We start from the raw sequence: 13,145 nt of genomic DNA on the forward strand, positions 1-13,145 counted from the left end.
AGTAAACTTGGCAATAAGCAAGAGTGCTTAAGTGATAGTGTTATCTGAATTTGCACTGACACAAAGCTGGCCTGCAGTATCAGACTTTAACTTTTTTTTTTTTTTTTTTAAAGCTGTTAGTTGCCACTGGAATAAAACACCTGTTGGCATTTTTTTTATTTTATTTTTTTTTCCCAATAGGAGCCACATCAGAGTGGAAAGCACCACACATAACTATCTTCTTCCTTTCACACAATGTCCTTGTTTGCTGCTTGTTGGACGCATTCTAGCAGCTTGACATGGTAAGTGCAAGGCCAGCTCCTCAAGAGATCTCCTTCCAATTTCCAGTTCAACAGCCAGCTTGCCTTCCATGAAGGCGTGCTTCAACGTGACTATTGTTTCCTTAGTTATAACTAGGAACACTACACCCTGCAAAGGCAATGGCTTGGCTACTGTTCTAGACTTCCCCCAGTATCAGCTACATGATAAAAAAAATCAGAGTAATCCTCTTTTTTACACAACTTTTCTGTCAGACCCTTAAACCTCATTAATTTTTAATAGATTTTTTTTTTTTAAATGAACAAACAGCAAAATATTTAGTTTATCTTCACAGATAAAAGTGAGGCACTGAGTACACAGATGGAATCAAAACCTCCCTAATGTAGTGCCAGAACCACACTTGATTCCTACCAGCACTACTGCAGAAAAGAAGGCATTGTGCCAAAGGCAACACAAGTACCTCACTCACATAGCTTTATTTGTCCAACAGAAAGATACACTGTTCCTTTATATTTGAATGTTAACAAGAAACAAAACGTTGTTTCTTCTCTCTGCCTTTCAGAGTTGTTGAGAATTTGTGGGAATTTTTTGGTGTTTTGTTTGTTTGTTTAGTTCTACAGGGACACACACATCTCCATCTGTACTCTCTCCAGCATTCTCACCTCATCATCATCAAAGAGACCTGTACCACCACTGAAGAGACCACCCTTAGGACCAAATGGTGTGAAATCTTCATCAGTCAGCTTAGGAGGCTTGAAGATGTCATCTTCATCATCTAGAACGCACAAGAGACAAGAGTATTGACTGAGTATCAGGAAAGGGAACAAAGAAACAGTCAAAACAAAAATTAGTTTGATTCCACCCCCTCTCTCTCATAAACATGTTAAGTACAGAGAAGCTGCTGTACATCTCTCAGGTTGTTTGTGGTTGCTCCACAATGTTACATTTAAAGCAAAACTCTCACTGGACCTGTTTCTGGCCATCTTTTGCACACACCCGGAACTACTTAGACTAGTATACTTATTCACCCTGAAGGATGCTCACTGATATCCCACCCAGTTTCTACAGCAAATACCAGGTTTTCTTACAATTCAACCAATGACTGAAAAACAAGATAGGAGGAAATCCTACCATCTGATGGAACTTTAACTTCCTTCTTTTCTTTTGGAGTTTTCCTTGGTTTGATCTCTGGTGACAGTGCTTTAAGAAGAGAAGTTCAAAGTGTTAATGAAATAATCTATCTTTACTAATAACCTGTGTTTGACTTATGATAAAAAGAATCTAAAAAAGTATTTTAAACAGCTTGAACTATGTGTTTTAAATATATCAGCCCAGTAAGCCCTAAAATTGGCACTTAACATTATAATGGCAACATAGTAGTTCACATGGTGACTATTGGTGACTAGTATCATCTGAGAAATCACAGAGAAACACAGCATTACAGGTAGTACAGATCCCACACAGGGCACACAGAACCCTGGATGTCTCCAGCCATATATTATGCTTTGATGGTATTACTTAAGACTGAGTTTTACTCCCTCTGTTTCTCATCACTCAGCAAGTTTATTTCAATTAACAGAAGATTATCCTGTAACTGAACAAGTTAAGCTGTTAGGTTTTAAACTCCAATATCCAAAATCCTAGCATGATAGTTTGAATCAAGCAAGAACAAATAAACATAATAACTCTGAAAGCAAAAAAAGACAAATACAAGGCAAAAGCAAGCTCTTGAGCACTCTAGAACTTAATTTCAGTTCTTTTGTAGGAATAACTACACAAGACTGGCCTTGCCATTTGAGATTGAAGTAAAAGTAAATGCAGTAATTATTTATTCTAATATACCAGTGAAAACAGCAGGACTGACAAGTTCCTCAAAATACAGGATATTTAAACCAAATACGGCAGCAGAAAAAATAAACAAAACTATGTCCCCTGAAAACAAACTACTTCTTGAGGGATTTTTGCACTGTAGTGCTCTAAGAAAGACCACAGCAACCAGTGCTTCCACATACTTGCATTAAATAGGGGAAGGGTATGTGGTCAAACATGCAGCTGTTTTACATACTGATGGAGAACTGGATTTAAGAGAAAATCTTTACAATAACACGTGCACCTGAGAAGTGATCCATCTCATCTGAAAGCAATGAGTTTTCTCAACGGATTGCAAGGTATGACCAAAATGTTTCTCAGAGCAGAAAACAGAGAAGTGTTTTTAATTCCTCCTTTTAGGCTTTCAACTAATACATGCTCAAACAATAGATTTATTTAATTTCAAATATCGTTAAACAAATTTTCCTCTCCAATACCCTCAGGAGTTCTCCACCATCTCACAGTCATTCATGAAAACTTAAGAGTTAACTCACACGAATGCTCTTCCTCCTGTTTAACTGGTATTTCTCCTTTGATTCGGGCTGCAAGCTCATCTGCAAATGATGTTGGCCTCTTCTTTTTCTGAGGGGTAGGGACAAATAGCCATGTATTTATTCTACTCAATTCTAAAGCCAATTTGATTCAGTTGCAATTGTGCAATTATGAGTACAGTATACCACAGCCTCATTTATGCAATTTCATGTTTAGTCTTCGATAGAAGCACTCATAAGGATTTTAGGAAAGTAATTAAGAGATTATGTGTGCATCAAAGAAAAGCCATTTGTAGTACTTTATGGTTATAAAGCTTTTAATGTTACCCGAATTAAGGAATATAATAAGCAGGAAGTATTTATTATACCCAAATACAACAATTTCTTAATGACATTTAAAGACGGTTCTGATTTGAGGTTAGGGTGCAGGAGTCCTCTAGTTTCAAGGGACAAAGCATGAACAAACATCTTGAAAGAAGATTCTCACAGGTCCTCTCTACCTGATCCCCATTGCCAGCACCCAAGTGTTACCACTATAATCAAAACCAAAGACATTTATCATGAAACAAACCAAAAGCCTATACCTGTAGAGAAGCAGTAATCACTTACAGATCTTGTGGTTTCCTCAAAGTCTCCATCCTCATCTTCTTCTTTTTCAGAGTCAAAAAGATCACAACCATCATAATCATCTTCATCACTCATCTGTGCTGTCCTCTAAGAAAAGATACAATACCCTGCTGTTCTCTCCCCAAACTGGCATACAAAAGGCACAAGTACAAATTTCCACCTGCTTACATAAAACATTCGGAGCAAACTTACTAAAAGGATGGAAACATTCAGCCAGACTGGGGGTACTGTAGCTGTAAGCATCTAGTTGTGTTCTCTAGTACACCCCTATGCTGCATCACCAAACGCTAAGCCTGTGCTCACAAGGAGCATGCTTTAAAACACTGTTCTTACAGTCCTGAATCTTCTCAGATTGAGAGGACTGAGGAAGAGGTCCCCAGCACAAGCCATAGACACCTTTAAACACGGGTAACATTTCTTCCCCTCAGCAAGGTAGCTACCTATTCCCAACAGTTGAAATTAGGTTTGAATTTTTCAACCTAAGCCTTTTTTTTCCCCTTTTCATATTGTTATCCAAACAGTCATACTTCTCAAATGTTTCACACTGTCCTTATCTTTGATTTCAGGTCACACTCAGATTGCACTGTTCCTTACTTCCTGTATCACAAATTCAGAATTGTAATTAGACACAGTAATTCCTCAGAAGCCAAGTTCTCCTGGGGATGATTCTTTCAACTTCCAGTATTCCAAAGTTATTCCTGAGAAAAACATGTATCATGAAGTGCCACTGAACATATACTATGTATCTAATGATGGCTGGCAAGCATGCTTTAAAGCCCAGCACAGGTTCAGTAGCATAGTACATGCATCTGGTCATGACAACCTACCCATACAAAGTTATACAAATGAGGCTTCACCAAGGCTTTTAATTGCTAATTATCTAAGGCTCTGATCTCTTTTTTGCATTCTCACTGTGTCTTTCAGGTTGTACCAGGGCATATAATCATACCATCTTTTGGTCATCCTCGCTTGGGTTTCCAAATTCATCCTCGGATTCCTGGAATAACAAAAGACACAAAGACAAGTATCATGCACTGCTTTGTCCAGTGGTTAAAGGACTGGGCTTAGAAGTTCTGGACTTGCCCAAATGTGGATACTTCTCATCTCCTCACCATAACCAGACCACATTAATTGTTTGACCACTACCAAACATCTTTCTTAAAAGGAGCTTACTCAAGTTTCATTAACTTAGCCAAGTAAATGAGCTCCATCTGACAGTGCATTTGAGTAACTCAAAAGGGATTTAACTCTAATCAAGTAAAGATACCAAGAGTAAACACCTGAGGATAAAAGGAGTTCATCCACAGTACAGCTACAAACCACAGATACTCCAGGTAGAAAAAACACATCAGAAATTGATGGCCCAATGCACTGGAATCATGGTGCAAAGCCTGGAGGAGAATCACTGAAACCTGTTTAAACTTATTCCTGTTAGTCCACAACCCTTTCTTTGCCACAGTAATTTACAACAAATTTGTCAATTCTTGAATTCTCACACAAGAATTGAGTCGCTTTGCTTCACAAAATGAAATTAGACTGGATAAAACACCTCACCTTGAAATATTCTACTATAGCATTAATTAGAGTCAGTAACACATTGCTGCTCTCCTGAAAGGCTGCAGAGTAAATTACTGCATAAGAACAGTAACAGAAAAGTATATTTACCACAACAGACATAGGGAGGAGACATTACAATATTGTCTTGAGACTGCAAATGAAAAAGTAAGGCAGCTAATGGCCTCACATGTAAATAAGGACTCATGAACACTTATGAAAAGCAGCTACTATTTCATTGCTTACCTCTTCATCCTTCTCTTCACTGTCAAGTACACTTCCACGATCACTGTCAACTGATCCTTCTATTTTAGATGAAAACAAAAGTTAAGAACAGATATGACATCTCCATGCAGAGCTTGTAGGTCACCAGAAACAATTACTGCAACATTAAAAGCTCTGTGATGAGAACTAAAAATCAGGTGGATATAAAAGTAGTCTGAAAGAGCTTTGCAGGCTGCTGAAGTTCTAGCATTCTGTGTTTCAAACACACAGGGTAAGAGTTACCAGCAACTCACTCACATATTTGAAAGGTGGTTGCTATAGCATGACTCAAGGTTTTCTGTAACTATTTTCAGTATCTGTCCAAATAGGCAAAAACAACCATGCAGTATGACACAAGCTATCTAGTTAAAACCAAAGACCAAAGTTTCAGATTAGGAACTACTTACTCCAAGGGAAATCAAAATTTATGCCGGCACATACCCTCACTAGTCAGATCTCCAAGGCCAACATCATCTTGTTCCATGAACTGCTGGGAGCCAATCAGGTAAGGTAAAGGTCTGTCAATATAGAGATCCTAGAAAGAGACAACATCAAGTCTTTCTGACAGCGAGGAACAGCTTTACATTGCTGATGAACACAAAAGTCCAACATCCCTTGTTATAACATGAGAAAGATACAAGCTTGTTTCAAGAGAGTTTCATTAGAAATATTCCTCAAGTATTATGGGCCAGCTGAGATGTATTCCTTTTTAACACTATCAGAAACATATACTATCTCTATTTATATGATCATAGTATGCCTTCTAGATTATATCTAACATAAATATATATATATATCCTTGCAAATTCTACCTCTAGGACTCCTAATTGCTAGGACAGTAAAAACTGACTAGGAAAATATTGTTTACACCTAAAAAGCGTGACATTTAAAGGTCTCACTCCACGCAGAATTCAGGTAGTGAACTTCCCAAGTTCACTCCCATTCAACTAAATCTCTTCAGGGCTACCACTCACTCATCAATGCTAACCCAACTGCAAGACAGGCTATTAAAGAAATAGTTCAGCTTTAGATACAGTTACCAAATCCTCTTTTCAGGTAAATAACATCAATTTGATAACAACACAATATTACTGCTGACAGAAATGAAGAGCAAGTCCAGTAAAGAGAAACACAAATCCAATGCTTCCAGCAAGAACAGGTCTCTGTACCTTTGGCTCAAGTATCAGTTCTACCCTCTCATTACTTTCTTCCTCTTCTGAGTCAGAGTTGCCTGCTTTGATGTCTAGCTGTTCAAACGCACTGTCCAGAACTTGCAACCCATAATTCACTGCTTCTTGTATTTTGGGGATTAGATCAGCTTCTTTCTGTTCCCGTGTCTTTTCCTTCAACAGGAAAAATACTGTCATTGCATTTTACTCAAGACTCAACCTCACTGCAACATGCATGCAACAAGCTAATTAGCACGGTGAAAGCTTTTCAATGTATGCAAGAAAAAGACCTTCATGAGCTTTGAGGGTTGTTTTTTTTTTTTTGTTAGGTTTGGTTTTTTTTTGCTTGACTTAATTCACTTTTTTTCAACCCTGTAAACAGAGACATTTTAAACACCCACACTAACACAAATTTTCTTTTTGTGCTCCCAGCCCTTCACAGGAACCTTTATGTAATAATACACCTAGACTATAAGATATGTACAGAAAGCTCAGAGTTCTCATCCCTGGTAATTGCAGTCAGATTCTACTTCCATAATTCACAAGGTTTGAATCCAGAATCTTCAATTCTCTTCCTAAGAAAATACTCATAGCTGTTGGAAAACAAACATGGATTGCCTATCACATTATAATATTGAAACTTGGGAGGGGGAAGCGCTAAAAGATTATGCATATGTTGCAGGAGCTTTCAAAGTTACTGTTAATGTTATGTTTGAAAGACATACACCACAAAGATTAAAGACATCACAAAAAAAGTTAACAGTTTGATTTGTAGGCACCCATGGAAGTTAGCTACCTGCTCTGCTTTCTCCCCAGCATCTGTTTTGGGTATAGACTCTTCCACTTCTTCATCATACACTCGCTAAAAAAAGTGAAGGAAGATTAATTGAAATCAGAGCAACGAACTGCTAAAAGGGCTAAATCATGGGTATCGTCAATAAAATAAAATTACAAATTAATCCACAAGATAGTAAATAAAGAAACCACTGATGATGCCAGGTGTCTTCATAGCATCCTTTCACGTACTGCAGTTATTATGAGCGTCCTACCACACAACCTCTCAATCCAACTAAGGTGATTCAGAACCACACATGACAATGCAACAGTGGAAGACAAAATGAGCACTTAACCCCTTTTACAGATCAAGTTAATGTTAAAACAAACAAACAAAATAATCTCAATGCACAGCACTGTTTTAACTCTCTATTATTAAGCTATTTTAGAAGCCTTCAAAAGTAAGCCTAATTTACTTATGGGCAGTTGGGTTCTGTTTTCTAGCAGCTTTTCTCCTTCTTTCCTGTTTGACTTTCTCCCATAGCTACAGGGAAAGCTCACATCCTTCCCCAGCCCTCAGCATGTTCTGGTGATTGCTCTATCCAGCACTTTGAGCACTCTCATGCAGGATCAGCTACTAGGAGACACAGAGGAATAAAGAACAACCTTTGAACCTGCAAACCTGAAACCAAATTTCTCAAACATAGGTGGTTGTTATCCCCTCAGAAGAGACAGATCACTCTTGCTAAATTAAGACACAGAAGTGAGGACCCTTTTCTGTGCATTTACACTGGGGCAAAAACAATCTAAAGCACCCAAGAATTTAAATGTCTGGTACAAAATCTTAGTCGTTTGAGTTGGACATTTAAAGGCCATCTGGTCCAACTCTGCTGCAACGAACTGGGACACCTACAGCTCCATCAGGTGCTCAGAGCCTCATCCAGCCTGACCTTGGATGCCTCCAGAAAGCAAGCACCCACCACCCCTCCGGGCAGCCTGTGCCAGTGCCCCACCACCTTTATGGCAAAGAACTATTTTTCTTGTATTCAATCTGCATCTCTCCTCTTTTAGCTTGAAACCATCCCCCCTCGTCCTTTCACCGCAGACCCTGCTAAAGCATCTGTCCCGAAGGTAGGCCAGGAAAGAGACCGTAGCGCTACAAATAAATACCAGTAACCCAGATTTTCATCACCTCATCCTCTGCCAGCGTTTGTCCCATAACAGCATTATGGCTTCAGAGGAGACTCACGTTCTCAATGAACTGCGTGTTGGACAGCATGAGGAAGTCGTTGAAGACATTGTGAAGGCGGCAGTCGGCGGCTTTCGTCTCGTTGATCAGCCCGTCCACCTGCTTCTTGATTTCGTGCGTCCTGGAGATGGTTTGCTGGGAGAACTCTTGCAGGAAGCGCAGGAGCTGCGTGGGACGGGAAGCGGCGCTCAGGGCGGCGCTCGGGGCGGCTCCGCGCACCGCGGGCGCTCACGCAGCTGAGACCGCGCACCGCAGCGTCCGCTCACCCCCGCGTCCGAGGCCAAGGACCAGCTCTGGCTGCCCTTACGGATCTCCTCCAGCGACCAGGGTCGCTCCCACACGGGCGCCGGCTCCGCCGCATCCTGCGCGCCGTTCATCTGCGGGAGAAAAGAGGTGAAGCGAGAGAACGACCGGGCCCGGCCCGACCCCGCCCGCCCGTGCGCTCACCCTGACCGCGGGCCGCCCCGCGCCGCGCTCCCGGCAGTCAGCTGAACGCCGTCACGTGACCCGCCGCACGGCGCTGCGCGGCACGGCCGCCCCGAGGCCGCCGCCCCGCCCGTCCCAGCTCCGCGTGGCGCTGCGGGCCAGCCGGCAGGGGGCGCGCCGGCGCCGTGAGCGGGAGGAGGGCTGCGGTCTGAGCCGCCTTGCAACGTCTGTACAGCATCTTATAGCGCTGCGTTTCGTACGTCCTTTATCACAAGTGAACTAAGAAGAAGGAATATGACAATAACATCGTGTTCTCCCTGCTGGGAATGAAGTTCTTCATGCAAACAGTCAGTCTAGAACAACCCTCGCAAGCACCACGTGGAGTTGCTGTGTTTGTTGCACTGAACTGCATCTGGTGAGGAAGCAGAGCACGGGGTGACCGCCTGAAATAAGACAAAGCAGCGAGATCTCCAGGTTCACATCTATTGATTTCGATGACTGCATCCAAATACCTGAAGGAGATGGAAGACATCTAAAGGGAAAGCATCACCACATTCCTTTCAGTGACTCTATAAACATTACAGGGCTGGGTCAATCCTTCAGCCTTAGGAGAGTTCAAAGAACTTCTAAGTGCTGCTGATAAAGCAGAAAATCCAAATTATTCCACATGGAAAGATGTTTGTCCAGACTGGTTTCACCGTTGTGATGCTGTCTTTCCATCAAGCAGCTTCAGTCTTGGGACCCTGTGAGAATTAGTGTCCATTGGGAAAAAAAAAAAACAACAACACAGAATACTCCTTAGGGGCAGTTGCTTATTTGAGACACGCAAACCATTTTCTGAGCACACATTGCTACGAAGAGCACAACACAAACATGCTTTCTAGAAGATGCAACATAAATATTGTTGTCAGGCACCCAAAAAATGTTTCAGCTCTAAAATCCCTTCCAGAGAAGAAATTATCTGGATTGATTGTACAGGCTAGAGAGAAGACAGAAAGAAGAAAGATCAGTTGTGTTTCTCCTCAGAACTTCAAAAATAAATATGCAATGCAGAGGTAACAACAAACACATTTATCATCAGGGGCTGACCTACGTGCTGAAACAGAACATGTAAGATTACACGTAGCTGAGATGCCTGATACTCACACTTACAGGTATGCCTGAGCTCTGCGGCATAGCTTGCTACTTACATTTGGCACTAATATCTGTGCTTGTGCTGCTCAGGTTCCCTAAGGGCATGCAGGGAAGGGCAGAGGGCTTCTGAAATCAGTCAAGGGGACAAGCTCTTTCTTGCATGGCCACAAGGTGTAGTTACAGCAGACTGATGCTCTTTCACTCTGGAAGTCCCACTGCCCTGCCTTGTGCATTTACTGCAGTGAGAGGAACAAGAAATCTTCAAGTGGACTATGAAAGGCTGCAGTGAAAGTGTTTAAGGCAGAGTTAGACCATTGGAACATTGCTGGAAGACTTTGTGGATTGCATAGATGTGCCAGAATACAAGACATGAAGGGTTTCAAGAAAACAGTCCAGCAGCAATAGCGATGAAGGGTTACTGCTTGGAGGTGAAGGACTTGGCATCAGTAATGTGTCTTAAATGGCAGTTGGCTGGGGATATAAATATGTGTTTGAGGTCTGCCTCCTCAATATACAGATGAAATTGACTGAGGTTATATTGAACAGTGGGGGCGCATTCTAGGTGGCTTTCTCCTGACTGAAGTCCCTAAACTTCCGTCATGTGGAAACCAAAACCTTGGGTGGAGTAAAAAAGGGTGAGATAAGTACAACAAACAGATGAAGTTATCAAGACCAAAGAGCACAGTAGGACTCATTAATCCACCAGTTTAAGTGTAGACTATCTTGACCAAAAGCACATTCCTTATGTTCACAAAGAAACAGCTGCACACATCAATATAAAAGCAATTGCAAAGCAAAGGAGGAAACTGTGCATTTACATTCTCGCTCAAGCTGACAGATGGTCTTCAGTGGCATCCACAATAATTTCCACAGGTCCATGGGACTTGCGCGGGAGTTCTAGTAGCTGTGAAAAGCTAAAGACAAAATGATGCAAAGCTGAAAATCATTTAGAAGCTGATGTTGTGTATGTGGTATCCGTTATCGCAGCTTATTACTTCTATACAACTTCTGCAGAGCTGAGGACAAACATTTTTGTTTGGAACAGATTATGACTACACTTAAAGCAAGAAGTAGGTTACTTTGTCCAAAAAATACCTCCAAAGCAACATGGCCAGCTTTAAGGGAGATAATGCACATGCTATATTCATTCACTTCTAAACCGTATGTAACTCTCTTAAATACAGAACAATTTCTAAACCACATCAATGGATTATGAAGTAAGAAATATTCTGAACTGGCACATGATTATTGGAATCTGATTTTTCAAGCATTTGAAGGAAGCATCTATTAAATTCACATTAGAGTTTGTTCGTGAGTAGTTTACAACTTACTCTGGATACAGGCTTAGTCATGGTGTGAAATTCAATATACATTTAAATTTAATTCTCTCTTTCTGATAATTCATGGTATTGATATACCATAGCACTAACCTGCGTAAAAATTATTTGATTTTTATTTTTATTTTTATTTTTTTTTTTTTTTTTTTCTGTGGGTAAAATGTTTTCAGAGGTACTGCTTTCTGTTACCTTAAATGTGAAATGTTAACAAAAGCTTGAAAGATGCAGCACACGATTAATCTCACAAATGTTTACAAAGTGAAAAATAAAGGAGAATGCCACAGCCAACTTTCCCAATAGCTAACACAATGTAAATATGTTTTCAATAATTTTAGAACAGGATGCAAACAAAAGAAACAGATGAATTACAATAAAAAAATAAACACCTTTATCATGCTAGGAAAGAAAAAAACAAAACCCCAACAATCAAAACCACAGTTCACTCATTGTTCTTCATTTTCCCTGCCACTCCTCATTTTTATGCACATGTTGCATTGTATGGTTTAAGTACGGGCATACAGTGAGACGTGATGATCCAGACCCTGCAATTACCAAGACCTGGGAGTGGCTATTGAAGTCAGGGCTGGAAGATACCTCAGTGTCCTGTGTACAGTGTAGAAAGGATTATCTGTATTTGGAAATAAAGACATGTGCGGTCAATGGACCAAAACAGGGGTTCGATGCTCCCAGGGTGCTTCCTCCTCTGCTTTGGATTCATTGCTGGTTAATGTATGACGGAACATACCATTTATGTATCTGAGAATCCATCTCAGGGAATCCAAAATTATCTGACCTTTCCTTTAAAATAATTAATTGTAATCGTTGTATCAAAAATAAGCAGACTGTGATTACCCACCTGTAAGACCTCAGCTCCAGGCACTGAGTCAAAACGGAATAGATTTTTCTTACTGCAGTACATTATCATACAAGCGGGAAAACAAAACAAACAGAGCTGATAACCTCATTCCAGGTAATTAGAAGCCCTAAAAAAGGAGAAAGAAATCCAGAGCAGAAAGGCTAACACTCTAAAAGAATGTTGGTTTGGATACACATAATTTTGTTGGCTCACTATGGGAGAACCATGTGGTTTTTGATCCCCAGAGTTCACCTCAGATGGTAAAATCGTGGTCTTAGAGGATGACCATTACTCTGGAGTTCTTTGTTGTGGAGTAAGAGTGGATAGTGTATTAGAAGGGGGAGCAATGTGAGTATTAGGGTCTGCAGTCTTTTATAGTCAGGACGTACGTTCTCAAACTTGTCACCAGTGGCATGCTTATGAGAGCTATCTGAAGTCATGCATCAGGCTGATAACAGAATCAGCAAATAAAAAAGCTTCTGAATCACAGCCCCATAGTTTCCTCCTTTGCTTTTTAGTGAAACCTTGAAATACAAAACTAAAAGGAGCAGTGAAATTATGAAATCACACATCCAACATCGGTTGATATATCAACTTGATAAAGCAACAAGGAGTCAAGAAAGCTGTTGTTTAATGTCCCAGCAAAGCCTTTTAACAAGCATATGCCTGACAACAAGGAGCGGCTCCACTGGAAACAATGAAACGACCTGTGTGTCTAAAGTCATCTGTAAGCACTTTGATTCAAATGCTAAGACGTAATCTGAAGAATGCAAAAGTTATCAGGCGTTTTTCAGCTTTCTCCAGCTTTTTCTTATTTAAGCTAAAAATCTCTGTTCCCACCGCATATACAATTTATTTCTCTGTATCACTTCTGTACAAATATTTATCTGCATGGTCTATGTATCTTAGATGTAATCAGCAATGGACATTGCAAAATCCTTGCTCTCCCATTGGTTACAAGCCCACCACAAGGACATCTGTCCTCTGGCTGTGCAGGAGCTGAAAGAGAAATTGTTGATGATGGACAGTAAGAAAACAGCTTACATCTAAAAAGTAAGGGAAAGCATATTTAGCTTTATGTGAATTTGGAAACCACAAATTTATATGCTCTTCATTAGATGAGTAGCTGAAAGCAGC

General features: G+C 40.6%; 1 protein-coding gene across 3 annotated transcripts in view; it reads right to left on the bottom strand.

Annotated features, from left to right (window-relative positions):
- WASHC2C (WASH complex subunit 2C) overlaps window positions 1–8,769 on the bottom strand; it is a 31,769-nt gene extending 23,000 nt beyond the window's left edge. For all 3 annotated transcript variants that reach the window (XM_072339931.1, XM_072339930.1, XM_072339928.1), the window contains exons 1-12: window positions 8,703–8,769; window positions 8,522–8,632; window positions 8,256–8,420; window positions 7,029–7,094; window positions 6,233–6,406; window positions 5,505–5,598; window positions 5,046–5,104; window positions 4,195–4,242; window positions 3,228–3,332; window positions 2,622–2,709; window positions 1,390–1,458; window positions 921–1,033 (exon numbers count right to left, since the gene is read on the bottom strand). In XM_072339931.1, coding sequence (XP_072196032.1) covers window positions 921–1,033; window positions 1,390–1,458; window positions 2,622–2,709; window positions 3,228–3,332; window positions 4,195–4,242; window positions 5,046–5,104; window positions 5,505–5,598; window positions 6,233–6,406; window positions 7,029–7,094; window positions 8,256–8,420; window positions 8,522–8,632 — 1,092 coding nt within the window. In that variant the 5' untranslated portion in view covers window positions 8,703–8,769. The remainder of the gene's footprint in view (window positions 1–920; window positions 1,034–1,389; window positions 1,459–2,621; window positions 2,710–3,227; window positions 3,333–4,194; window positions 4,243–5,045; window positions 5,105–5,504; window positions 5,599–6,232; window positions 6,407–7,028; window positions 7,095–8,255; window positions 8,421–8,521; window positions 8,633–8,702) is intronic.
- Between the last annotated feature and the right edge of the window lie 4,376 nt (window positions 8,770–13,145).

Source organism: Excalfactoria chinensis, chromosome 6 (assembly GCF_039878825.1).
Source record: "Excalfactoria chinensis isolate bCotChi1 chromosome 6, bCotChi1.hap2, whole genome shotgun sequence".
In the NCBI taxonomy this organism is placed as follows: domain Eukaryota; kingdom Metazoa; phylum Chordata; class Aves; order Galliformes; family Phasianidae; genus Excalfactoria; species Excalfactoria chinensis.